We start from the raw sequence: 27,133 nt of genomic DNA on the forward strand, positions 1-27,133 counted from the left end.
ACCTCAGCCACCCACAAGTGGAAGGGAGAGATGCTCTCCAAACACCCCTGCACCCCTCCCTGCCCATCGTGACCCTGCCATGACTCCCCTGGGTGAACCCCCCCCCCCAAGTAAACACCACACCACAGTGGACCCAGGCAATATGGTTTGCTTTCTAACTCTTGCTATTTTCCACATTTTTCTTTAATGAATATCCTTTACTCAGAACCAGAGGAAAAAATAAACTTGACACAATTATCTTTTTTCTTCTGATTCCAAAAGTAACATATGCTTGCGATTGAAAAAATCCCATTAACACAGAAACATAATAGAAACCGAGTCTCCTATAATCCCATCTCCCTGTGGCAACCACTATTAGTAGACTGTAAATTCCTCCAGATTTTTTTCTAGGATCCTGCCCACGAACACACTTCTGTATTTAAATTTATCAAGTTGAACAGTCTCTAAAATAGCACCTTTAGTGAGAGACCAACAGAACACTACCACCAATAATGATCATTTATTTTAAAAAGACCACTTTAAACACATACTATCACTGGAACGGGATAAAACAGATAACAACAATAATAAATCAGAGACATGCTTTCACATAAAATGGAAGGCCACAGCAGCAGATGAGTGAGGAACTGAAACTCTAGAGGTGGGGACCCGGTGGGGAGGAGAACAGAGAAACATCGTTGAATCCAGGCCTGTGCTGCTAAGAACACAAATGTCCACCCACTCTCTACTTCCCTCTGATGCTGCGGAGGGCCACTGTGAGGGAGGCCTGATGAACCTCTGCCCAGCGACAGTCCCTTCCATCATTTGTGGCTCTGATCTCTAAAAGTCTGCCCTGGAGCTCCCCGTCCCCCTGTTCTTTGACAGAAACCCTAAGAAAGGAGGGCTCAGCTCAATTTCTCCCTTAACCACACAGCCCTCTAACTGAGCTAGGGATGCTTAACTCTGCTTGATGGTTCCAAAGTGTTCTTTCCTACTTTTCCAACAAGTCCTGAACAGGTTTAACTTCTAAAAGCATTAATTTTTTAAAAATATGATATAACTTCCCTTTTTTTGACTTTTAAGTTCAGGGGTACATGTGCAGGTTTGTTATATGGGTAAAATCGTGTCATGGGATTTTGTTGTACAGATTATTTTGTTGCCCAGGTATTAAGCCTGGTACCCATTTGTTATTTTTCCCAATCCTCTCCCTCCTCCTACCCTCCATCAGGCCCCGTGTCTATTGCTCTCATCTATGTGTCGGTGTCCATGTGTTCTCCTTATTTAGCTCTCTCTTACAAGTGAGAACATGCGATATTTGGTTTTCTGTTTAAATTAATTAAACCATTAATTTTAAGAATTCAAAGAACTTCTTCATACATAATTACATTTTCTCTCAACATTGCTGAGAGGTAGAAAGAAACATGCTGACTTACCGGCCCCATTCTACTGGTGATGGCAACAAGGCTCAAAGAGCTTGTATGGTTGGCCCATATAACTATAACTATACATCACAAATAGGTATAGTTTTGGACCAACTGAAGAATTTGGGAAGAGGAAGGTAGAAATGTTGGCATTTTCTTCTGACCTTGATGTACCTCCCGTCCCACTGTTCTGCTCTCTGCTTTTAGACACCACTTACACTCGATCAATATCTTTCCATGCTTATCCATGGGGCCATGTACTCCTCAAAGAAATCCCTCAGCACCTGGTTTACTTTGGTACCTTCCTTAAAAATGCACACTTTACCACTGTGAAGTTCAGCATCTAAGTGATTAATCAACTCACTGTGGATGAGCTTCACAGTGCCTTGCTTCCTCATCTCCCACGCCCATCGCCCACATTCACATCAGTTGACCGTATTTATGGCCACACCTCGAAACTCATCCCCTGAAATCTCTCCATCTCTAATCTCAGTGCTGCCTCTCCCATGCATGACCAGAGCCTCCTGTCCTGCCTCCTCTCCTACATGCACCAGAGCCTCTGAACAGCATGCCCCATGGCCTACCAGCCCCTCCAGCTTCACCCTGTCACTTTCCCAACTTAAGACTCCTATGACCAAGCCATAACAACTGTCAAAATATGAATAAACCCAATAACCTTCCTGTAAAGAAAATCACAGAATCATGCCAATGGGTTCCCTCACAAGTAATATGCATCATAGACCTACATTTAAAACATACAACTATAAACTCTTAGAACAAGACACAGGAGAAAGTTTTCAAGACCTAGGGCTAGGCAATGAGTTCTCAGATTCAACACCAAAAGCATGACTCACAAAAGGAAAAACTAATAAATAAGACCTCATCAAAATTAAAACTTTCGCTGTTAAAAGTCTTGCTCTGCTAAAAGTTCTTTTGCTTTGCCCATGAGAAAAGATGAAAAGATAAGCTACAGGTAAGGAGAAAATCTTTGCAAACCACATATCCAAAAAAGGGAGTTGTATCTAGAAAAAAGAATTCCAAAAACACAACAGTAACAACATAAACCCTCCAATTAGAAAACGAACAAAAGACATGAACAGACATTTCACTGAAGAGGATATACAGATGGCAAATAAGCACATGAAAAGATGTTCAAAATTGTTAGTCTTTAAGGAAATGCAAATTAAAACCACATGAGGTATCGATTACACACCTATCACAATGAAAATAAACAATGGTGATGACACCAAATGCTGGTGAGGACGCAGAGAAACTAGATTGCAGGTGAGAATGTAAAGTGGTACAGCTACTCTGGAAAACACTTGGGCAGTTTAAAAGAAAAAAATACTGAATGTACAAATACCATATGAGCCAGCAAATTACACTCGTGGGCATTTATCCCATGTAAGTGAATACTTAGTTTCATACAAAGACCTATACGTGTATGTTCACAGTGGATTTGAAATGCCTAAACACTGGAATCAGCCCAGATGCCCTTGAACAGCAGAATGGTTAAACAAACTGTGGTACATACACACCACAGAATACTACTCAATGATAAAAAGGAACAAACTTGATACACACAACCTGGATGAATCTCCCGGGAATTAAGCTGAGTTGAAAAAAAGCCAATCCCAAAAGGTTCATGTAGTCTGATTCCATTTATATAACATGTTTGAAATGACAAAATTTTAGAAACAGAGGACAGATCGGTGGTTGCCAGCAGTTAGGGAGAAGGGCAACCCGGGTCCTGTGGTGTTGGAGCTGTTCTGTATTCTGATTGTGGCGGTGGAGACATGAACCTGCACAAGACTAACACACAACAAGTAGTGTACACAACTTAGTACGTACACACAAACGAGTTCAAGTAAAACTGGGAAAATCTGAGTCGTATCACTGGGTTGTATGGATGCCAATATCCTGCTTGTTGCAATATTACACTCCAGTTTTGCAAAATGTAACCATATTGGGGGGAAATGGGCAACATGCATAAAGGATCCCTTTGTGTATTATTTCTTACCATTGCACGTGAATCTACAATATCTCAAATAAAAAAGAAAGTAATACTCTCTGCTAATACTCACTGCTGAGTAGTTCTTTTACTCATCCCTGTCTGTCAATGATAACATCTATACTGTACATCTGTACTAAGCTTGTTCTACTTTTCAAAAGCCCACAATAACCTTCATTTGAGAAAAGCAATGAGGCCCCCTCTCGGCCCTCCCACTATCCTCCTCCATTCTGCATCAGAGGAAAAGAGGTTCCTTTCCCTTTGAAGTCTCTTCTGGGTTTTGCTCCATCAAATACATCCTCAACTCATAAATTCTTTTCCCCAACTAACCAAATGGCCAAGTGTCTCCCTTGTCCTAGAAAAAGTCTTCTCTTAATTTGTTCTGCCCTTCAGGATACCGTGTCTCCTTCCATGCACGGTTAAACTCTCTGAAGACCTGGTCATGGTAATGTTCCCTCTAGGTAGAAAGGGAACATAAACTGAAGAAAACTAGTGTCATTCATTTCCTGCACCAAAACCTCATAAAGACTGCTTCAAATGTTAGCATCATTCTCTGCTCACTTGTTTATCAACTCTAAAAATGTGGTCCTGTCTTCTTGGACCCAGACTGCAGCTAGCCCAGCAGCTCTCAAACCTGGCTGATCACCCAAATGACTCACGGAGCATTTAGAAATACAGTTTCCCAGGCCACACTCCCACATGTTCTTAGTCAGTAGTTGTTTTGTCTTTTAAGCTCTTTGAGTGTTTCTGTTGATAGTGAGCCTTGGGAACCACTAATCTGTCTTCCCATTTATGAAAAAGGCAATCACTTTAACTCTCCCAGTGCTACAGACATTCCATTTAAAATCCATGCCAGTTTTGCCCTTGATAAATTGTGAGCCTGGGCATCATAGGCCATTATCAGATCACTTCTCTGATGATGAGGCTTCAAACTACCCCTGCAACTTCAATCTGACTGAGCTCTAGGCAGGAATTTCCAACTCCTTACAGGTCATCTCCATCTGGATGGTCACCCAGTACATCAAGCATATGACAAAACTTAACTCTTCATTCCTCTCCTCTACAAACCTGCTTCTCCTGCCTCCACTCCCCATCTCGCTTAACAGTACCACCATCCTCCCCGTGACCCAGAAGTGGAACCTGAAATTAAACTCCTCCTTCTTTTTCACAAATCTCATCCCATCAGCCAATTCTGTTGGTTTTATCTCTGAAACTCCTTCCTCCCACCAGCACTGCCTGCATCCTAGTGCAGGCCTCAGGCTCTCCTATCGGACTACTATAATAGCCATCTAACTTGTCTTCACGCCTTCAGACCTAGTTTTGTCGAACACAGGCTGAGACATGTCATCTCTTCTGAAAAAAATGTAATGGCTTCCGTCTGCCCCCAGGATGAGTGCCAGGCACCTTGGCATGGCACTTGGACCCGCAACGACACAATGCTGGCTCCTGTACCCCTCTCCCAGGAGAGATTTTCATTTCTAAGCACATCAGGGCTGTGCCCTTCCAGGCCTCCATGCCTTTATCACACGTTCCTTCAGACAGAATGCCCTTCCCTTCTCCTTTTCCCCACAGGGGCAAGTCTGAACCTGTGCTCCAGAACTTGCCTGAAGTTATATGCAACAGTCCTAAAACTACATACAAATATGTGATTTTTCTGGCGGAAAGGGTCCATAGCTTTCCACAGATTCTCCAACGGGTCTATAATCCAAAATAAGTTTAAAAACTGCTACATGATCTTTTTCCCAAAGTTCAAAGTTAGCTAAGTCTGTCTGTCTCATGCTCTTTCATTCTCAAACATATACAAGTAAATTCCCCAATCATAAATAATCACACTTTGTGCTGCTCCACTACTAAACCAGGTATATCTCTAGTACAGAATATACTTCCTTCCATATCAATACTGGAGTCATTTGTATTGACTGGCTTGGTTGTAAATGTCAGCTCCACAGCTTATTTACTATGTGACCTCAAGCAAATAACTTGACCTTGCTGGACCTCACTTTCCTCAGCAGCAAAATGGGCATAATTACAGTACCTATATTATTGGGTTGTTTTTGAGGAATAATCAAGATAGCACATCCTATAACAATGGGAAAGTGCCTGGTATGTTAACTGCTCACACAGGTCAGCTTTTTAAGTTATTTTATGTCTGTTGTCCCCATCACACTCAAAGCACAGTGCAGGCCCTCAATAAACGATTTATGAATCCACGTCTTCCTGAATCCCAGGGCTCATCCACTGCCACAGCAAAGCTGTTGGAAAGCATAACTTGGTAATACTTTCACGTTCTTTTCCTTCTACCTCCCTTATGACCAATTCTTGAGCCATCTTTAATTAGCTATTTTGTACCCGGATTGCACAAGAGCTCACACCTTGTGCATACACTTTTGCATACCCCCCACACATTAAGCTTCCCAATCAAAATGCTGATGACGCTGGCCCTGCTATTCTCACAGGAACCAAACTATTTCAAAAATTCCCCATTACTCATCTGTTCTGAGCATTCCAGAATTAACCCTTGCTCTGCTATTGTCCATATTTTGTGCAGAAATCTTTTCTATCTCTTCAACTAACATTTGCCAACACAAAAAATAGGCCTTCTTCTTTCTCAATCTAAGATCATTAAATAAACATCTTCCTCTTTTTTTCCTTCTTTCTTTCTAGCCACTTCCTCCCACAGGAGAGGCCCTCAGGGCTTACAGGCTTAATCACCTACGTTCTCTGTTTGAACCATAATTCATCTCCCATAAGCATTTATTCAGCAAACATTACTGACACCTTCTATATTCCAGGCCTTGAAATACATCCTGTGATTGGTGGGGTCCCGGCTTTGGGAGCTTCTAGCCTGTTCTACCACATAGCTGTTTATTTCACGCTTCTAACCAATTAACTTGAAATAACACCCTGAATCAGAGGTCTGAAAGAGGAAATCAAAGATGCCACATGATGTTCATATGGAGCTCCAAGAAGAACACTTTGCCAAGGCCTGGAGACCCTCCAGGGCTGGGAGTCTATGGCCATTTCCACACCAGGGCTCTGGAGTCTCCACTGACAAAGCCTACCTCCCTGGTCCTCAAAGAGCTGTTGTGAGAACATACTATCTTATAAAAGGATGATTCTGCAATTTTTTGACCAGTCCTCTGCATCCAGAGGAGTGTAGCGACCACAGGTTTGAGTCTCTTTGCTGTACTGACTAATCAATACATACTCTCACTTGCTTGTGTGCACTCTCATTCTGATACCCCCTTGTCAGTTCTGCCACTACCTCATTTAAAAAGCCCCCTTTCCTCTTCTGACTTCGGCTCCTATGAAGTAAAGAAAGATGCAATCCTAAGTCCTATGCTGTCCTGGTGGGCAGGGCACAGGTCAGCAGCGGGGGAGGACTGACTAGAGACACCCTCCCCCTCATCTTCGCTGGTCCTCACAATTCAGGTCTCTGGGGCTGACCAGTAGTCCTGGTATCCCAGTAAGAAAGGGTTCTTCCTTGGAGCTGACCTAAGCAAGGATCCTGAAGACATCTGCTTGCAAAAGGAGAAAGTCAATAGTGGCCAGGAAGATGTCTGGAAGCAACAGCTCTGCCCAGACTGCTTACAGGATCCTAGGGCGCTAGAACCTTCCAGACATCCTCCTGGCCACTACCGAGGCCAGCCTTGTGATCTGGGATCCTCTCCGCTACGTTATTTGAGATGATTTCTTCCTGCCAGCATCAGGCCAGGTGCCCTCGACCTTGGTAGCCAAGAATAGGCTTCAAAAGGCTAAGTGGAAGGTGACCATCTTCAAAGGGCTCTCAAACTTCTCAGAAAGCTTTGGCACACAGTCCTGACCTCAGGTCAGTTTCCTGCAAATGAACCTGAGATAGCTCCATGAGGGCAGGGACCACGTCTGTCTGGTTCACTACAGTATCCCTGACAACCCCTAGCACAGGGCTGGAATACAGCTGCGCTGGAGCTCAATACTGATTCACTGGATTTATGTATAATGGTCTCTACCAAGGAAGGAACAAAAGCTCTGTAGAAAAGTCCAAGATGTAGAGTCAGACAGCCCTGAATTTGAAACCTGCTAGCTATACCATTTATATTGGCCATGTGCAAGCCACTTTACCCCTCTCAGACTCAGCTTCCTGTCTATACAGTGAGGATGACAATACCAGCTTCAAAGCATTGTTAAGAGCATTAGACAGAATTGTATGTGAAGCCTTTAGCATAGTGCTTGGCAGAGAGCACTTCTTTGTTTTCAGTTCATAAGCACTTACATACCTCTCACTATATGCTAGATACAGTTCAAACATTGCAGGGGGTGGTGGTATTCCAGATAACAATTAGTTCATTTAATTCTTCTAACAATCCTATGCAGTAAGATCTATCTAATCCTCCTTTTCAGTTGAGGAAATTGAGACAGAGAAGTAAGGTAACCCGATAAAAATCTGATATCTAGAAGTGCAGGGCCAGGATTCATATTATCTACAGAGTCCAGACTGTTAAGTGCTATATACTTCTCTGCCTCTACAGCAAGCAACCAGTGAAGGTTAGTTCCTGTCCCTGCCCTATTTGATTATGGGGTCTATCTGACTGGGGTTTTCAGTTGCAAAAGAAACATATTCAGGTGTTCCCGTGGTTTGCTATTTATTTTGTTTTGTTTTAAACTACAGCCTGCTCCTCTGAAATCCAATTTTGGATAACTTTGTTGATCAAGAACTTCCCTCTCATCTTGTCCTCCTGCTATCTCCTCTCCCATGATCTACCAGGAAAAGAGTCACACACAGCTGTGTAAAAACAAAAAATGAAGAAGACAAGCACAGAGAAAGAGAGAGCCCCAGGGAGTGAGCACACATGCCCTTAGGAACCACGTCAAAGGACGTCTCATACCCCTTCTAGTAATCCATAAAAACGACTGCCTACACATAAGGGTGCCCACAGCAGAAGCCACCTATCCACACAGAGCCCAAACACATAAAGTCTCAGCTCCCCAAAGACCAAGTTAGCAGAAAGCGAATGAAGCCATCTCCTCCGGTGGCCAAAAACCTCATCATAAAGAGAGTTGTCCTTTTTTCTCCTTTCTAAGATGGCATTTGCCCTACTGCCAACCATGAACAAAATTTCATTACCAAAATAAATCACTTGACCTTGCTTCTCCAATGGCTTGGGATTAGTAACATCACAAAGCACTCTACAAATGCCCTGAAATATTGGAAAAACCATAACCCTTTCAAGTAAAAAACACTTGGTATTTCACTAAAAGACTAAATCATTTTTATTTTACTGCATGGAATTCAAAAATGCTTTAAATGTTTTCATTTTCAAAATCTGTAGAAAAAAAGTATGCTCTTTAAGGCCTTAAGAAACCCTGACTCCTGGTCTGGTTTGGGTCCCAATTCATGTATGGTAAGATGGGGAACAGGCCAAAAGCCCAGGACAGTAGCTCTGGCCCCACACTGCTCATATGATTCAATTCTCGAGTGGCTGGGGCCTCAACGTGGAGGCTCCCAAGTCAACTGTCTCTCATCCTCCAAGTCACAGGCAGGTCAGAGGCAGCTCCCAGTCAACCAGGGCAGTTCCTCTTAAGGGGTCCAGTTTCCACCACCAACAGTCCCATTAACCACCATGGTTCCCTTCCAAGGTAGCAGTAGAAGCAAAGCTCCTCATGTCGACCAGAGAGAGGGCGTTCAGGAGGGATGTTTCCTCCCCAAGGCAGCTGCCTGGAGGTGGGGGTGGCTGCAGGACAATACAGCCAACGCATCTTCTGAGCCCCAATTAGGATACACACTCTCCCAGGCTGTATACTCCACTTGCTGAAAAACCCACAACCAGTAGGATTGTTCTTTCCAAATGAGTTAAAATTCCTAATGCTGCTTGCTCAAAAGGACTGTCCTATTTTAAATCAGGTTAGCCACCAACACAATCACTAAATGTGCTGCTGAGTTAAGGAGAAAAGAATCCATACATCAAAACCATGCACACTCAGGAAGCACTCAGAATTTAAGTTATGCTGGGTACCCAAGACAGGCTAGGCTCCCAAGCAGCACCACATTTGTCAAAACTGACCCTCTTGCTCAGTGACAAGAAACAAAACCATAGCATCACAAAATGGAAGAGTGCAAAGGACCCATGGACATCATCAACTACTTTACCATCTTATTTTACACAGGAGAAAACTGAGACCAAGACCAAGGGTAAAATCTTCAAGTTCACTGTTGATACAACTACTCACATCCAAAGCTTCTCTTTGTTCTTCTTAGTCTGCTGCCTCTGAGACCCAATTACCAACAGGAGCTCTTATACAATTATTTTCACATAAAAATATTTATATAATTGAATTATAGGCAAATTGGTTAAATCCACCAGGGCTGCTGTCTATAAAGTAAAATCTCAATGGAGAACAATACAAAATTGGAGTTGACAAAAGTTAACTTGTGCTTTGAATTATGTTCACAGCCCCAAAACCTTATTCCTGAAAGGACAGGACCTTTCCCAGTATTTCCTATGGGAAATGAAGTGCAGTGGTTATGCCCCACTGGGATTTCTAACACTATGCCTTTGTTTTAAATTGAAACCATTTTTGGGTAAGCAAATGAGAGTTGTACAAGGTAGTGTCCCAAAGCTACCCTTCACTACCCATAATAAAATCATCTTCAAAGAAGCTTCAAAGATTAAAATGCTTTTCTCTGCCTTTAAGAAAGGGAGCTGCATTTTCAGGTATGAAAACAAGACCCACAAAGCAAACAGCCAGGCTGAGATAAAGAGACCAGGAAAGATCCAGACATACAGAAAATCTAGGGCCCTGAAACTCTCTTCCCATAGTAGCTGAGATGTTTCATCCCCAGTCCATTTCACCAGATACGAAGAGGCTTCCCTGGCTACAAAGGATATTATGGGAGCATAAAACAAATGCTAAAGGCCTGGGTCTCCTTCTCCCCTGTGTGTGACAGGCTGAGAGACTCCAATGCTGCAGAAAGCAAAATTTTCCTTGTTTCCATTACATCATCCAAGTTGGAGAGGAGGAGGGCGGGGTGGGGGCACAGCTGGTGGCAGCTGCACCACCATCTGCTTTCTCCTTAGCAGTGTGTGCTAGTTGAAGCCACAGTCTCCTACGGCTCCTGACAGAGGAAGTGCAGTATTAAAGGTACAACACCTTATTATGAAAAAGACTTCCAATTGTTTAGAAATAATCACTCCCATGATAAGTTAACAACCTCAGGTAAAATACTGAGCCAGTTCTCTTTGAGTTTAGGTTATTTGTGTTTGCATCTTTTTAGACTCAGCTACAGTGCGAACTCTGTCAACTCAACGTGCTCAATTAGACAAGCAGAATGTTCAAGCAACTACACCTGCCATCTGCTTCCCAAAAGGTAAGCAGCCAAAAAGTACAGGTCTGCAGCTGGAAGCATTTATGGAAGGAAGTTAGGGGGTGCCCAAACCCAGCAAGCAAGCTCCAGACCGGCAGGTGGATCCTTGCTGCTGCCCTAGGCATCCAGAGCCAAATAGTTAACAGGTCTCTCTCTCCTTGGCACTCTTGGTGTTTCCTTCAGAATGCCCTTCAAGGCAACCCCCAAAGAAGGGGAGATGGTGACAGTGACCCGGGGTGCTAATGCCTTGTCTGACCATTCAACTGCAAACTGGCAGCAAAGCAGCAAATTGGTGGTTCAGAGGCTGATCAAGCCCATGCACATACATGTTTTCTCTGGCCTGTACAGAGTTGCTTTAAAAAAAAAAAAAAGTGCTGGCTTTTTAAAAAGAGTAGATTTCATATAAGCATCTAGAATGCTGGCTCTTCCTCAAGGGGGCTGGGGGCAATCAAGGGATTCGGCAGCACCAGGCCCCCATTCCTAGTGGCATCAGTTACCTAGAGGTAAGTGGCAGTATTTCCTTGCGATCTGGTCTGCATTCAGAAGACCTCCTCCCCACCATCTGGTGTCTGTACATGCCACTGCAACTACTTATATTCCTGCCTGGACCCCTGGAGCTTCTGACGTAATGCCACTACGCATGTAGAAGAAGAAAAGCCCAAGGGGTGATTTCCCAAAGGTCCTTTATTGACTCTCCTTTTTAGTTGAGGGTTAGTCCTTTGGATGACCCACTAAAATTCTACAAATATCACTCAACCCCATACAATGAACGGCTCTTGCTGCAAGACCAGCTACAATCTATCCCCTACCACAACAGCAGGTTGTAGTATTTCAAAGGAGTGTTCCTGGCCACTTACCATACATTTTGCCTTCATCTGATAAGATGATTTTCCTCCTCCCACACGGCGGATAGATAGCCAGGGCCTCCTGAAAGCTTTGCTCAATGTCGGGGCTCCAGACCCCTTCCGCATCATTGTCAATTGGCTTATCTGCAGAGTCACTCATCCTTTCCATGTTTTCGGCAGGGCTCTCGCTGCCGCTCCAGCTGCTGGGCTCAATTTTGGCGGTGGGATTTTCCAAGCCGAAGCCTGGAGCCTTTTCAAGAAAATAAACCTAGAAGAGAAAACCAAAAACAGTGTAAGGATGTGGTAACCACAAACATAATGCTCTTGCTAGCTCTAGTGCAAGTTCTTCAGTCACCAGCTTTTTTCATTTCATTATTTCAGTCTTTTTGGGGGTACAGGTGGTTTTGGGTTACATGGTTAAGTTCTTTAGTGGTGAGTTCTGAGATTTTGGTTCAGTCACCAGCTTTGCTTGGAGAACTCCTACTGGAGAATATGGAATTTTGAGATCCAAGTGGTTTTATTATCTAAGTATCATGTTAAGCACCCACACAGAAATGCAATGGTGGGCAGAAGCTGGATAATCTTCACAGACGAGAGGAAATTTATATGGAAGAATAGTACTCACTCGGAGTTGCAAGTTTGCAGTGATTCATACGAAAACCATTTACTGAGTGCCTACTATCTACCAGGGGCACTTTGCTAAATGATCATCAAATCTCCAAAGCAGAACAAGTTATTTATAAGAAAATAAAGTTTTTTAAAATGTCCACTTCACCATGGCAACTGGCAACATAACTCGGAAACTCTGTTAGTTTCACTATCCCAATATGAGATCATCAAGATGCAAGATGGTGGCAGGATCAAGGAGGGAAGCAGGAAGATTATTTTGGTATCACACATACTCATTCTACTGAGACAGCAATGCTGGCTGACCTGGACCTATGTCATTTATCTCTGGGGCTTTTACCCTGTAGAATCAGGTCACTTTGCCACTCTCAGCTCCTAGACTGTAACCTTGAAGTAGGGACCAAGCTGTCCCCAGTCCTGACTTCCCTGCAACAACTACCGCAAGTGCCTAGCACACCTGTGAAATATTCTCTATTGACATGGAGCACTCTGTCTTGTAGCCTATGCTGAATTCCTGATCACACGAAAACTGTGGGGGAGTATTTCATTTCTTTTTCTGTACACTGAAGATCACAGAACCAAAAAAAAAATCTCTGAAAGATTTATTCCCCTTAAATTATGTATATAACCCATGGTCATAAAGGGATAAGCTTTCCAAACAAATGTCAAACTGGCATAACGTCAATGTGAAAATGATCTAATTACGTACTCCCTGCTGTCTGGCACACTAACTTATCAATATTCCTTTGCTGAAAAGGTATAGGATCATTAATTCAAAGGCCTCCCAAAAATGAGAGAGAAAGGATTGATCAAAAAGAGGAGGCCAAGGGCCTGAGTAGGGAGGGCTTCATGTGGCCACAGTTCCTCCCCTTCTCACCCCATCAAATCCAGGCAGTATTACAACACGGACACCCGGACACCCAGGAGGGAAGCAGGTGCTGGTGGCCACACCTGGCACCAGGGACTGCTCCATGTTCCAGGACCGTTACCTGACAGCAAGCAACCTGTCTTCTTCCCCACTCTCTCCCAACTGTATCCTGTGCCCCTGTCCTCCCCCACCTGTGTATATCAACAGATGCCAGGTACAGAAACTCAGAGGCACATGAATATTACATAATTAATGGTATAACTATAACTAGTAGGCACTTTTGGCTTCTTCCCTTCCAGCTTTGTAGACTTGGCAGCACCTGGATTTAAAAAAAAAAATACACAAAAAACCCTCTGGTTGTCCGCCTTTAAATGCTGCTACTGAGCCATCATTCAAAGAACTTGTCAGCAAAATATTTACTACCTCTTACCAACATAGGTACATTTACACAGGACTTTCAAAATTGCCAAATGTGAAGGTATAAATTACGCCACAAGAAAGTATTTTGTGACTGACCTCCAGATGAACTTGACGATGCCTGCAGTGTGGGCCTTTTGAATTCAAACTATTACCTTTTTTGTTACGATCTAAGAGTCTTACAAAATTCAAACTGAACTATACTCTACAGTCTGTTCTAGCTCCAAAGTAGTTTATTAGATAAATTATGAGAATAAGAATGAATTATTTAAGCAGTGGCTAGCCCACCTTCTTCCTCTCCACCCTACCCACCAAACAACAACAAAAAAAGACAAAAACAAACCAAAACAACACACATGTACAAAACCACAGGCCAGTCCTTGAGCTCTGGGCAGTTCACAGCAGTATGAATTTACTCCAAGGAGCCACACTTTAAGATAAATAGTAGTTATGCCCAGTGCTCAGTCAGGATAGCAGGGAATGGGATCTAGGACAATGGCGGATAGCTGAAGGGACTGAGGGACCTTCGACTGCCTTAAAATAATGTTCTCATATAACTGTAAGCCCCAGAGTCTCCAGACCAAAACACACCAACCACCCCCATTCAGTGCTTGAAGTCCCCTCAAAATCTACTCAACTGGTCACAGACTACCCTTGAACACCACCAACAGCAGGGAACTCATTACCTTCTCAGTACTACCCCGCTTCATACTGACATGTTGAAATGCTTCCATTTATCAGGCGAAAACCCATCTCCTGGTTAACATCTACACATCCATTCCTTGAGAGTATACCCCATCCTTCAGGGGAGCAAATCTCTCCTAAGACACCCATTTAGGTATGACAGAAGCAGCCTCCAGGATCCTAATTGTCTTCCAGACTAGAAACCATCATCCCTCTGCCCACCCTCATGAATGCATTTAGTGGCCCCCAATAAATGGCACTCAGAAGTGGACTTACTTTCCATTAAATTCCTAAGCTCCTGCCCCTCAGAGGTTGTTCCTGAATACTGTCTTTTGTGCAACTGGTGTCAGAGCTAAAAGCAGGAGTTTATATTTATTCCTATTAAATTCTATCATTTTTAGCCTCAGCCCACAGCCCAAAGATGGGAAGATTCTTCTGAATCATAACTGCACACTTAGTGTCTAAGACACTAAACAACCTCTGAAGAGCTGTCTGTCACATGGGAAGGATGTAGATCCACTTTGGGAAGTTCCAAAGAATATTCTGACTCAGCATAAGAAAAAAATTTCTGCTACTTGAACTGCTCCACAAGGGGCAGGCTGTTCTAGCAGACAGGCAGCAGAGTCTTACAGACAAGCTCTTCTTATTACTTCTATAGGTATGAATCACAACTTCCTGGTTGTTTGGGGGAATGCAGTATTAACTAGCATTAATTGATCTATCCACTTAGTAAGTACAGCCAGTTTTAAATGCTCACGTTTTTATTCATTTACTTCAAAGGAAAAGACCCTGTGTATCCAGGCTCTTGCAATTTTTCGTCAACTAGAGGTCAGCAGGATGGAATTACCTAATCTGGCAATGGGCCAGGACACAGCCCCAGAAACTACCAGATACATAATCCACAGAGTTATACAGGCCTCTGGTTTTACAACCCCATCATAAGATGAAGACTTTACATATGGGCAGACAATTTCCTATCACAAGACTGGGGCTGGCTGAGAAAAGCTCCCCATACTGGATACCAAAATTACCATCCTGGCACTCCATCCCCCAGGTTCCTTCCAGTCCAGTTCAAACTCCACCTCATCCTGGAAACTGGCTTTGTATCTACAGGCTCTGAGAGTATTAACCACGCTTTAGGAGAACCCTAAAAATGTGTGGAATTGGCCAACTGTCATGCAGTCTACCTCGATTCTGAATCTATAGCAACAAGCACTTGATTATAATCAATATTAAAATCTAAATGAGTGAATTATGCACACGATGTCTGTACCTGCAGAGCTGATATCTTTACCTCCCCATATATATATATCCTTTAAGTGAAGGAGTCAGCTTTCACTAAATTCAGTGAATAAAGAACACAGCACTGGGGCAAGAGGTAGAAGAGGAAGGGAGGGGAATATATGAAGACTCCAACAGATGTGGGTTTCAAACCTACTTGCCCTTAAGCCATGGAGCTCAAACTACCGCAACTACTTTTGTGCCAACCTAATAACTCTCTCAGAAGCTCAGGTTTTCATTTGTTAAATGCAAATAACAAATTAAATTTCATCCCAATACAGAAAAATGATTAGGGGATGGAGGGACTCTATTCTACCGGGTTGCCATAACGATTTAGTAAGATCATGAGTGCAGGTGCTCTGTCATCTGTAAAACCATGAACAGACGTTCATTTATGTCCAAGTCCATCCTCTCTAGACAATGCTATGTACCTTTTGATGGATGGTGAAGAAATGAGAGAGCTTCCTCTAACGGTTCACTTTGGGAAACCGATTTACAAAGGATCTCTTCTTCAAGCTCTTCAAATGACTGCATAGAAAATGTAAATTGGTGACAACACCTTTATTTCTAACACTCATCTAATTCTGAATTTATTCACGGGTTCAACAGCTTTCAGATTCTTACGGGCAGTGTGGTTCAGGGTAGTAACCCTTTCCACAGAATGCCTTCAAGGAAAGAGAACAGAAAAGTCTTCTTTGTTGGAAATAATTTTTTTTGTTTTTGAGATGGAGTCTCACTCTATTGCCCAGGCTGGAGTGCAGTGGCACGATCTTGGCTCACTGCAACCTCCTCCTCCCGGGTTCAAGCAATTCTCCTGCCTCAGCCTTCCAAGTAGCTGGGATTACAGGCATTCACCACCATGCTCAACTAATTTGTGTATTTTTTAGTAGAGACAGGGTTTCACCATGTTGGCCAGGCTGGTCTCAAACTCCTGACCTCATAATCCGCCCACCTTGGACTCCCAAAGTGCTGGGATTACAGGTGTAAGCCACCGCGCCCGGCTGGAAATACCTTTTAAAATACGTATATTTTGTAGCCCCCATGTGCCTCAGTTTCCATCATAAACACTTTTCTGAAAGATCCTTTATTCCTGAAATTTTTCCCAAACACACTCTAATAAACTTCAAAAACAAACTCTATGAATCCAAATATCCTGGTAACTGCCTCAACAATCACATTTCTTAAATGTATAATTCCTTCACTATAACCTACTGAGGCTTCAAAGAGTAACATGAGTACAGTGGAGATCACATGTGCATTCAACCAATACACATTTTATTATAAAAGCCTGGGGGATGACCAGGATAAGACAGTCCAATGCAGGTGCTCTGACACCAACTCCATCCAACAAGGGATGAGACAGGACACAGGAATTCGCTGTTCCCTTCATCTTAATTCCTGTGGGTCTCTCATAATGTCAGTTTCTCACCAATCTTCAGATTATTAAAGGCTCTTAAGTAAAAGGGTTGATTTTAACTAATCCTCATAATTAATGAAATGCCATCGAACACAAGGATCACCAAAAAAAAAAATCATTATGGCTTGTTTTTGCCAGTGTCTCAATATTCTATGAGGCCACAGGAAAAGAGCTGGGATGAAGTTAGGGCTCTGTCCCGCTGAGTAACATAGGACCACACAGCACCTGTAGCTCCAGTATGCCTCAGTTTCCACCACTAACCCTGGAGGAAGCCAACTTATTCATTCTTCACCATGTGATCCCACAGACTTTACCTATAACAGAACTTGATGAGGTGAGGCCTCTAATCCCAGCACTTTGGGAGGCTGAGGCAGGTGGATCATTTGAGGTCAGGAGTTTGAGACCAGCCTGGCCAACATGGTGAAACCTTGCCTCTATTTAAAGAAAACGGCTGGGTAGGGTGGCTCACGCCTGTAATCCCAGCACTTTGCGAGGCCGAGGCGGGCAGATCACGAGGTCAGGAGATCGAGACCATCCTGGCTAACATGATGAAACCCCGTCTCTACTAAAAATACAAAAACAAAATTAGCCGGGCATGGTGACAGGCGCCTGTAGTCCCAGCTACTCGGGAGGCCAAGGTGGGAGAATGGCATGAACCTGAGAGGTGGAGCTTGCAGTGAGCTCAGATTGCGCCACTGCACTCCAGCCTAGGCGACAGAGCGATACTCCATCTCAAAAAAAAAATAAAAAAACTAGCTGGGCGTGATGACAGGTGCCTATAACCAGCTGCTCAGGAGGCTGAGGCAGGAGGATTACTCGAACCCAGGAGGCAGAGGTCGCAGTGAGCCAAGATTGCGCCACTGCACTCCAGCCTGGGTGACAGAGTGAGACTCCATCACAAAAAATAAATAAAAATAAAAACTTAGTGAGTTGGTTTGTCATTGCTCCTCCCACTTGCACCCCAGTGTCCCTCCCTGAGGGCAGAGACTATATAACATCTACACTGTCCCTAGCGCCAGTACCATACCTGACATATAAATAGTCAATGAAAGAAAGAATGAACCTCTGGGCATGGCGGTTCACGCCTGTAATGCCTAGCACTTTGGGAGGCCGAGGTGGGCGGATCACCTGAGGTCAGGAGTCCGAGACCAGCCTGGCCAACATAGCGAAACTCCGTCTCTACTAAAAATACAAAAATTAGTCAGGCGTGGTGGCAGGCGCCTGTAATCCCAGCTACTTGGGAGGCTGAGACAGAAGAATCGCTTGAACTCAGGAGGCAGAGATAGCAGTGAGCCAAGATCAGGCCACTGCACTCCAGTCTGAATGACAGAACAAGACTCTGTCTCAAAAAAATTAATAAATAAAAAATAAAAAAAAAGAATGAACCAACAACCAGACGACACAAATATTCTTTGATAACAACATGACTGAGCTTAACACCCAAAGTTTCCACAAGAAAAGGAAGTGTTTCAGCTACTTTCACATTCCTGACTCTGGCCAAGGTTCCAACGAGTAGTAAGAGACCCAGAGAAAATCGCCAAATTAGGAGGACACAAGGAGACAGACTGTAAGCCAGGCACAGTGTAAATAACGAAGAGTTGGGTGGCTGATCCAATTTCTTAATCATAATTATTGGCAACTAATAGTCCTTCTGTGTTAGAGGGACAAACAAGATTTGGGTCCTTTAAGAGGTAATCTTTTATCATGAGCAAATCTTATTTTGAGGAGAATGGTAATTTTTGAGATGATATATTTTACCTTCTCCATTTCCCTTTCCCTTTTGATGACTGGAGAAGAAAATTACCAAAAGGTGACAGCTACAGGGAAAGAGATAAGGGAGGCGGAGCAGCCAGGGTGTAAAGACCAGAAGCCAAAGAGGTGGCCAAGGAAGAAATTTGAAGAGGTGACAAATGGTAAAGCAAATTTGAGTGAGCAGGTGAGTAAAGGGCAGCATACAGACAGTGGCAACGGGACCAGCACTAAGAGAAAAGATTTCTAATAGCCCAGGAGGAGAGAGAAGTCAGTACAAGTGAGGGCCACTTCAGGGTCTCTAGAAAGAGAATCACACGGTTGGAATGATATTTATAGTGGACAACTCAACCAAACATTTGATGGCTTGAAGGTCACTGTCATCTTAGTCAGTCCAAATTTCTCTCATAGGAGAAAAGCTCCCCTCCAACAAAAAGACTAGGGGGGGGCGGGAAAGGTGCTTTACTTCCAAAGTGAACTGGTACCTCAAATCCAAATTCAGTCTTCTCCCAGAACTAGGTGTCAGGCATAATGCCAGCAGTTTCTGCCTAGAGGATCTTATTTAATCGCTGCACTTCCCCCTTCAGTATTATCCCCACCTTGTGAGATTCAGAGACCTAAATAAGTTGTCCAAAGTCCTATACTTAACAGAGATTCAACCTAGGAGTCATTTTCCAAACAGAATGCACATTCTATGGGAATATCAGATACACTATACGCTCACTAGACAGTAGGATGTAGGCAGTGCTGAATTCTTAGCTCTGTAGATGACTGATATCATCAAGGACAGTCTAATTAATTCCTAATGAATAGTGATGATCCTGACTCACCACTCTGAGCAGCGGAGAGGAATGTCAGACACTAATAATGGTTAATTGCTTTTGCATATGTAAAGTGGGTTGTGTTAGTATTTTCCTACCATTTAAGACACTAGCCAACCTTGCTAACAAGTGGCCTGAGAAAAATACAGGTGAAGATTGGCAGCCTGGATTTTGTAGGCAACCACAGAAGAGATGGAAGCACAGAAAGTATGTCATTGTCAGAGACAGGGCAGAATTCTCAGGGAATGGGAATGCTGATGCTGATAATTGAGGCAACATCTGCCACGACGACAGTAGCAGCCAGTGAGCCATGGTGCCAATTGCCAAAAGGTTCCCTCTAATTTCAGCAGGGAGGAGTGGATAATTACTCCTTCTCGTTTTCAAAAATCACTTCCGTGTCAACAGAATCCCATCAACAAGCCAATATCTCTTCACCAAGCCCCAATGCTAAGCATCCCATTAGAGGACTTAGCATTACCCTCCTGAGAATCCCTGATTAATTCTCCGCTCCATCAGCCCTAAGTACTTGCCCAGGTGACAGCTCAAGAAAAGCTCTGATTGATTTCATGCTATGCAGCTCTGATGGGACCACTCTGCATTACCAGCCTTTAGGGGAATCGCCCACCCCATCCCCTTAATGAATCTGTTAGCCATTGAGAACAGAAATCCTGCCCCTTCCTTTCTCCCGTCACTACCACCAGTCAAGCTGATCATTGTTGTTCTTCATCAGTGGACTCCTTCAAAAGGACAAGGCCACAGACCCAGTTTCAGGCAATCTATCCTAACTGACCATTACAAAGCAAAGACCTGATACCAAGACAGTGCATGCCCAAAGTGAGCGTGAACCAGAGAACATGACTCGTAGCCCAAGTCGCTCCCACCCTGGGAAATGGACAACTTAACCTCGGGAAACACATTTCAAACCCAGAAACAGACGCTTCTTTCCTGCTTTAAGAGAGCAAACGTCCCAACTGTTAGCAGTAAGGAGCTGTCAGTATTTCAAAAGGAAAACTCATAAGCCTTTTCCCAGAAGTAACAGTCAAAGAAAACCTTAAGACTAACTCCCCAATTCCAGTAGCCTGTAGAGTCAACATGCACTTGAGGTAGACTAACTAACCATAATGCTTACTAAAAATAAGAAAACACCAGGAAAACAATACTCCTTAGCCACTAACCTATGGATCACATCATTTTCTTAGTTGGTAAGATTCACCATCTGATTATTATAACTCAGTATTTTAAATGACAATGAGCATAAAGTAAAAATCAAAAGTAGAAGTAAAAAGACATTAACGTACAAGATAAATATAAGTATATACACCATTTCAAGAAGTCCCCTCAGCCGCATGACTGATGGAATGCCTAGAAATGGATCCTATACCATTAGAAATGGCTCCCTAAGAGGGAAGTCTATAGGTAAATGCCTGGGGAGTCATCCCTGCTTACTAAAGGCCAGGCGAGACTCACCCAATGTTACACAGTCTGTTGACAGCCAACTTAAATGATATGTTGGCACTGGCCTCACTCCAGGTCCCAGCAGCAACCTGCCCAGATGCAGCCCCCTTGGCTGATTCAGAATTCTAATTGTGCTGCATCAGAAACGGCCCTCCCTACTTTGCATACAAAAACAGTCCAGGGCCTTCTCCACCAGCTTCTATGACTTTGGATGCTTCTCTCATTCTGGCCATGCCCCATCTATCCTAAATTATTGAGACAGGCATTCTGGGGGTTGGGGAGAGAAGCAATAGGGAAATCCACACTTCACTCCTGATTGAGTCATAAGCCAATCAACAAGGAAAACCTGAATCAGAATGGCATTTTAAAGAGCTGAACTGCGAAGGCCAAGCCCCGCTCTGGTCCTTCAACCACAGCTCCTGACATTCAGTGTTCTCAAGATCTAATGGATCCAAATGGATTTCATCATCACTCACATCAGGATCCAAAATCTAGGCTCTAACATGCCCAAAAGGAAAAAACTCTTTCCTGTCAACCTAAGGAACCAAAACCACAATTCATCACGTTGTTTTCCTTCCCATCCTCTAGACTATCAGAAATCAGGCTGTCACTTTCTCTTGTGTGGGTGTCAGATCTGGTCTGCCTTTACCCATTTCTAATGGATCTGAGCATACAGATCCTCAAAGCACACCCAAATCACACATGGATATTTCTAAGTCCCAAAACATGATCATAAAACTCCTCTGGGGCAGAGGCAGAGCCTGTGTGACCTCTACAACCTAGGACAGTGTCAAATAACATTGGGATGCTGGATAAAAGTGAGACAACATAAAACAAATAAAATGAACCTGTTTGAATAAATGCAGCTCTTGTGCAATCTTGAAGAAGAAAACCAAAGCTGAACAACTTAAACTGCCCAATATGAAACCTCAATGCAAAGCTTAGTGATTAATAGTATAGTACTGGCACAAAGATAATAAAATAGGCCAAGGAATCAGAACAGAGAGTCTAGAAACAAACTCATACACATACGTTCACTTGATTTGTAACAAAAGTGACACTGCATTACCCTGAGTAAAGAAATTTTTTTCCTGATAAATGAGCCAGGTTGATTGATATCCATACGAAAAAAATAAAAATTGACCCCACCACACACAATAGTTTACAATCCATCTGAAATAGACTTTAGATCTGAAAGTAAAAAAACCAATAAAGAATTTATAAGAATTCTTAGCAGATTACCTACATGGCCATAAAGTAGTCGAGGATACTTTAAAGGAACACAAAAGCACTAATCAGGAGGGAAAAACATGATAAACTGGACCTTATCACAACTCAGAACTCGCTTTCTTGAAAGAACCATTAAGAAAATCAAAGCAGGCCACAAAGTAGATACTTGCAACACATTTATTCAACAGAGACTCATATCCTTCATCCTACAGGAACTCCAAACAATAAGAAATCAGACAACCCAATAGAAAAAAAAGTAAAAAGCTAATGTATTTTATGAAACATAACCAAACGGCCCATAAACATATGAAAAGGTGTTCAACATGCCTAGTTATTACAGAAATGCAAATTAAAACACTGTGATACCTCTATCCAGCCACTAGAAGAGCTACAATAAAGAGACTAATACTAAGGGTTTTCAAGGAGATGGAGTAAATGGAATTCCCAAAGAACTGATGAGAGCGCAAATTGGTACAATCATTCTGGAAAACTCTTTGGCAATATCTACATACCAAAACTGACTATATGCATACCTTCTGATTCAGCAATTCCAAATCCCAGGTACAGATGCTAAAGAAATGCATGCTTATGTTCACCAAAAGACAGGTATAGGAATGTTTATATTTTCATTGTTTGTAACAGCCAGAAACAGCCAAATTTTTATTAACAATAGGACATATAAACTATAGTATAATCAGGCTGGGCGCTGCGGAACACATCTGTAATTCCAGCACTTTGGGAGGCCGAGGTGGGCGGATTGCTTCAGCGCAGGAGTTGAGAGCAGCCTGGGCAATATAGTGAGACCCTATCTCTACAAAAAAAAAAAAAAAAAAAAAAAAAATTAGCTGGGTGTTGGTGGCGCATGCATGTAGTCCCAGCTACCCCAGAGGCTGAAGTAGGAGGATCACTTGAGCCCAGGTGGTCAAGCTGTAGTGAGCTGTGATCACGCCACTGCACTCTGGCCTGGGAGAGAGAGTGAGACACTGTCTTTAAAAAAAAAAAAAAAAAAAAAAAAACTGCAGCATATTCATAAAATAGAATGGTATACAGCTGTACTGTCCAATGCAGTAGGCACTAGACACATTTGTGAATTTAAATGTAAATTAATAAGATTAAAAATTCAGTTGTTCAGTCACACTACTTGTATCTCATGAGCTCAATATTCACAAGTGGCTAATGGTTACTGTGACATACAGCACAGACAAAAATCATTTCACAGCCACAGAAAGTTCTATGGGATAGCAATGAGAATATAAATAAATGACAACTGCAAGTAACAACATGGGTGAATTGTACCAATGCAATATTGAGGAAAAAAAATAGATACAAAGAAACATATACTATACTGTCTGCCTCCATTCATACCAAGTTCAAACACTAACAAAATTCATCTACGTTATCAGAAGTCAGGGTAGTAACCACCCTTTAGGGTTGGGAGTACTGACTGGAAGGCAGCGTGGCGAGGCTTAGGAGGTTCTGGTCATGTCAGTGCAGATCAATGGCTCTGGATGCCAATGCGTTCAAATGGAAAAACACAAGGGACTCAATACTGATGATGTGTGTGCCCTTTTCTGTATGTAAGTTGGACTTCAATAAAAATTATTAAAAAAAAAAAAAAGAAAGAAATGAAGAAAAAAACAAACTGCCCTGTTTCAGTGCCTTTCTGATTCCACAGTTACCTTAGAGAAAGATTATTCCAGGAGCTCTGAATACATTTGCTTTTTTTGAATTATGCTTTGATGTGCTGCCATCAGCATATGAAAGGTTATTAGAAGAAACAGCCAACGGGATTTGTCTCTAGAGTGAATGCAAGGATGTGGAAGATGCTGCTCATCACATCACACAGACTGATCTTTACAAAGATCCCAAAGGAAAGTTCTACAGCAAACAAAACTGTGTGTTTTTTACCTTGTGGTCAAGCCATAGGCCTTTCCTTTACTCAGTAGCTGCCAAAGTGCACTGAGCCACACTGGCAGGCCCCTCAGAGAGTACTCAGAGGTGGTTTTGGTAGGCAAGTTTGGTTTCATTCCTAAGTCCACATTCAGTCTTCACCTCTATCCTCTTCTTTTTCTCCCTTCTTTCTCCCACCTTCTATTTATGCTATTTTACAGTCTTGCATGCTGCCTTAAAATGATTCTGAAACATGATGGGATATAAATATGAAAAGGAAGGTTTCTGTTTTCTAATTATCTGTTTCAATTTAATGTGGTAAAAGCATTTACTGAGAGCACCTCCCACCCCTGTCCCTTCAGCCATATGTCCCAAGCACTGGATATGGAGATAAAGATACCACATTCCCTATCCTCAACAAGCACCCTCTCCAGCAGCGAGACAAATAAGTACACATACCTGCAAGACTTCAAGCCCCTCCACTGGGAAGCCTGACCTGACCTTTCCCCACTCCTCTGTGTTCCCACAGGTAGCACCTTTGCCAGCCAGTACAAATGAACTGAACTCACTCACCGCATAGGAATGATTTGTTTATGCGTCTCTCACCTTTGAGGGTTTGTGAGATCTTTAAGGGTTGGGCCCATGCCTCTAGTCATTTTTCCTTTTTTTTTTTTTTTCTGAGTCAGGTTGGAGTACATACAGTGGCATGATCACAGCTCACTGCAGCCTCAGCCTCCAGGACTCAAGCCATCCTCATGCCTCAGCCTCCAGGACTCAAGCCATCCTCATGCCTCAGCCTCCAGGACTCAAGCCATCCTCATGCCTCAGCCTCCCAAATAGCTGGGACTACAGGCACATGCTACCATGCCTAGCTAAGTATTTTGGTTTTTTGGCCTCACTATGTTGCCCAGGCTCATTTCAAACTCCCGGCCTCAAGCAATTCTCTTGCCTCAGCTTCCCAAAGTGCTGGGACTACAGGCATGAACCACCTCGCCCAGGCTAGTTATTTTTCTATGTTTGGCATTCAGCAGAATGCCTAGCACATGGCAACTGCTCCCCAAAAAAGAGGACAGAATGGTTGCCGGAAATAATGAGTCAATGGGTGAATACGAACAGGTGAATAAATATGTCACCTGATGCAATGGAGGAATCAATAGGGTTCTGTTGGAGGAGTTTATTCTGTCTCTCGGATCAATGAGAGTTTCTCAGGGGGGTGGCATTTAGGCTGGTCTGAAAGGCTAAGCCGGACTCATAGGCCAAGTATTAGTGGAGGAGATGTGGGGAAGAGAGAGCCAAGTGAGAAAGTAGAAAGGCTAGAGCACAGGCTGAAAATGTAAGCTGAGTCAATCACAGCGGGCCTCACAGGCCATGACGAAAGGTGGACTGTTTCATACAAAAAGCACGAAAACACCAGAAACACCAGGAGTGTGTGAGCAACTCCTGAAGGTGTGTGTGTGTGTGTGTCTGTCTGTCTACTTGGGAAGATAAAGGGTGAAGAACACAGAATGTTATATATCTGGAATCAGAATTTTTAAATCAAAAGTATTTTCAGTATGGTCCAAGGCCAGAACAGTTCTCTAAATAAACTGAAATACTACAATGTGACGTCTCCCTTCAGTGTTCCAAGTTTATAAAGGTGTGTTTGTTTAAACAACCCAGAGCCATGGGATTAACTCTGCTCGGTACCTGATCACTCAGCCATTCTAATGAATGCTCATCAGACTTTGTCTTCAAGCACTCAACATCCTCCCCTCATCCCTAAAGAGAGGCTGTGAGCTGACAGCAGGGTCACACTCAAGACCAGCAGGGAACCAGGCTGCTATGCTTATACAGAGACACACGTCTGCATTTGGCCAATGTGAAAACACCAACTAATGCCGACACGAGCTAATGCATGAATTTAACCAAAAATACGCAACACTGCCAGTTCACAAATGTCAACTGGGTCCCAATGATCACCAACACAAGCAAGTCCCCACCCTTCAAACGAGAAATACAATCTGCCATTTAATGATGACATGGTGATGGAGCAGATGCAAAACAGGTCTCACATTGAGAGATGCAAATTCAGGGGCCAATTAAAGCCCCACCCGCACCCCATCCCAATCCTCAAAATGCAAACCTGGTCCTTGGTTTACATCCAGTTCAAGTTCAGCAAGAGAAAGAACCTTGGCACCTTAGCTGAAGACTGGCTGAGGCAGGATAAGTGAGTAACTACTGTTCCCCCCTCAATTAAACCACTCATTCAAATGAACAAATATTACTGGAGCACCTGCTGTGGGCACAACACCACTCTAAGCCATCCACAAGCACTGTAAGGGCATTCAGTGGGGGCAAGATGCCCAGTCCAAGAGAGGTACGGACAGAAAGTCTGATGCGCTCACGTCTGACATCAGGCCTGCGCCCTCTCCTGCCTTCACTTCCCCATGGCCCAGGGTGCTGTGAGCCCTCTCCAGCCAGCAGTCTCCTCCCTCTCCCCTCTGACAAACCCCAGCAAAATGAGTCTGCTGAATTCAGTAAAACATGCAAAGGCCACACCTTGATTAAATCCACATTTTCTACGGGTCCCCAGCACACACGCACAAGTTTCTTTAGGGAAAAAGATGGGCGGGGGGAATATATTTCCTTCCAAGACTACATCGTTCTACAGATTCTGTTAACTCTGGTAGAGGAACAAGATGAGCTCTCAGCCCCTTAAATTTAATTACAATGTAATCCATTTCCAATTACACCTACAAATGGCCACTAAAGCCCTCCCTCTCGGGGAGACTTCCAGGTGCAGATTCCCTCTCAATCCAACTGCCTAATGGTGACTCTATGCAGGGGATGTGACTTCAGAGGCCAAAAGTCCCCCACAGGCAAAACAAACCAGCGCAAATCCTCACACAGACACAGTTCTGGCACACTGGGCCCTGACACCTTCAACATCACATTGCTGATTAAGGATCTATCTGTAAAAGTCTCCATGAAAATCCAAAAGGATTCCCAGGTCCTGGGAGAAATAACCCAATCCCACAGCCTCCTCTTAAGAGATGATGTTTCTCAGGTAAACTGGCTGGAGCAGCACCCAAAGGGAGGGCCATTATCCTAGGTTCC

The 27,133-nt window shown here is 43.4% G+C and overlaps 1 protein-coding gene across 7 annotated transcripts in view; it reads right to left on the reverse strand.

Annotated features, from left to right (window-relative positions):
- Positions 1-27,133, reverse strand: part of TEAD1 (TEA domain transcription factor 1) — a 269,563-nt gene that overhangs the window by 168,149 nt on the left and 74,281 nt on the right. For all 7 annotated transcript variants that reach the window (XM_024254988.3, XM_054524634.2, XM_024254985.3 and 4 more), the window contains one exon: positions 11,611-11,866. In XM_024254988.3, the coding sequence (XP_024110756.1) occupies positions 11,611-11,767 (157 nt within the window). In that variant the 5' untranslated portion in view covers positions 11,768-11,866. The remainder of the gene's footprint in view (positions 1-11,610; positions 11,867-27,133) is intronic.

This window comes from Pongo abelii, chromosome 9 (assembly GCF_028885655.2).
Source record: "Pongo abelii isolate AG06213 chromosome 9, NHGRI_mPonAbe1-v2.0_pri, whole genome shotgun sequence".
NCBI lineage: Eukaryota > Metazoa > Chordata > Mammalia > Primates > Hominidae > Pongo > Pongo abelii.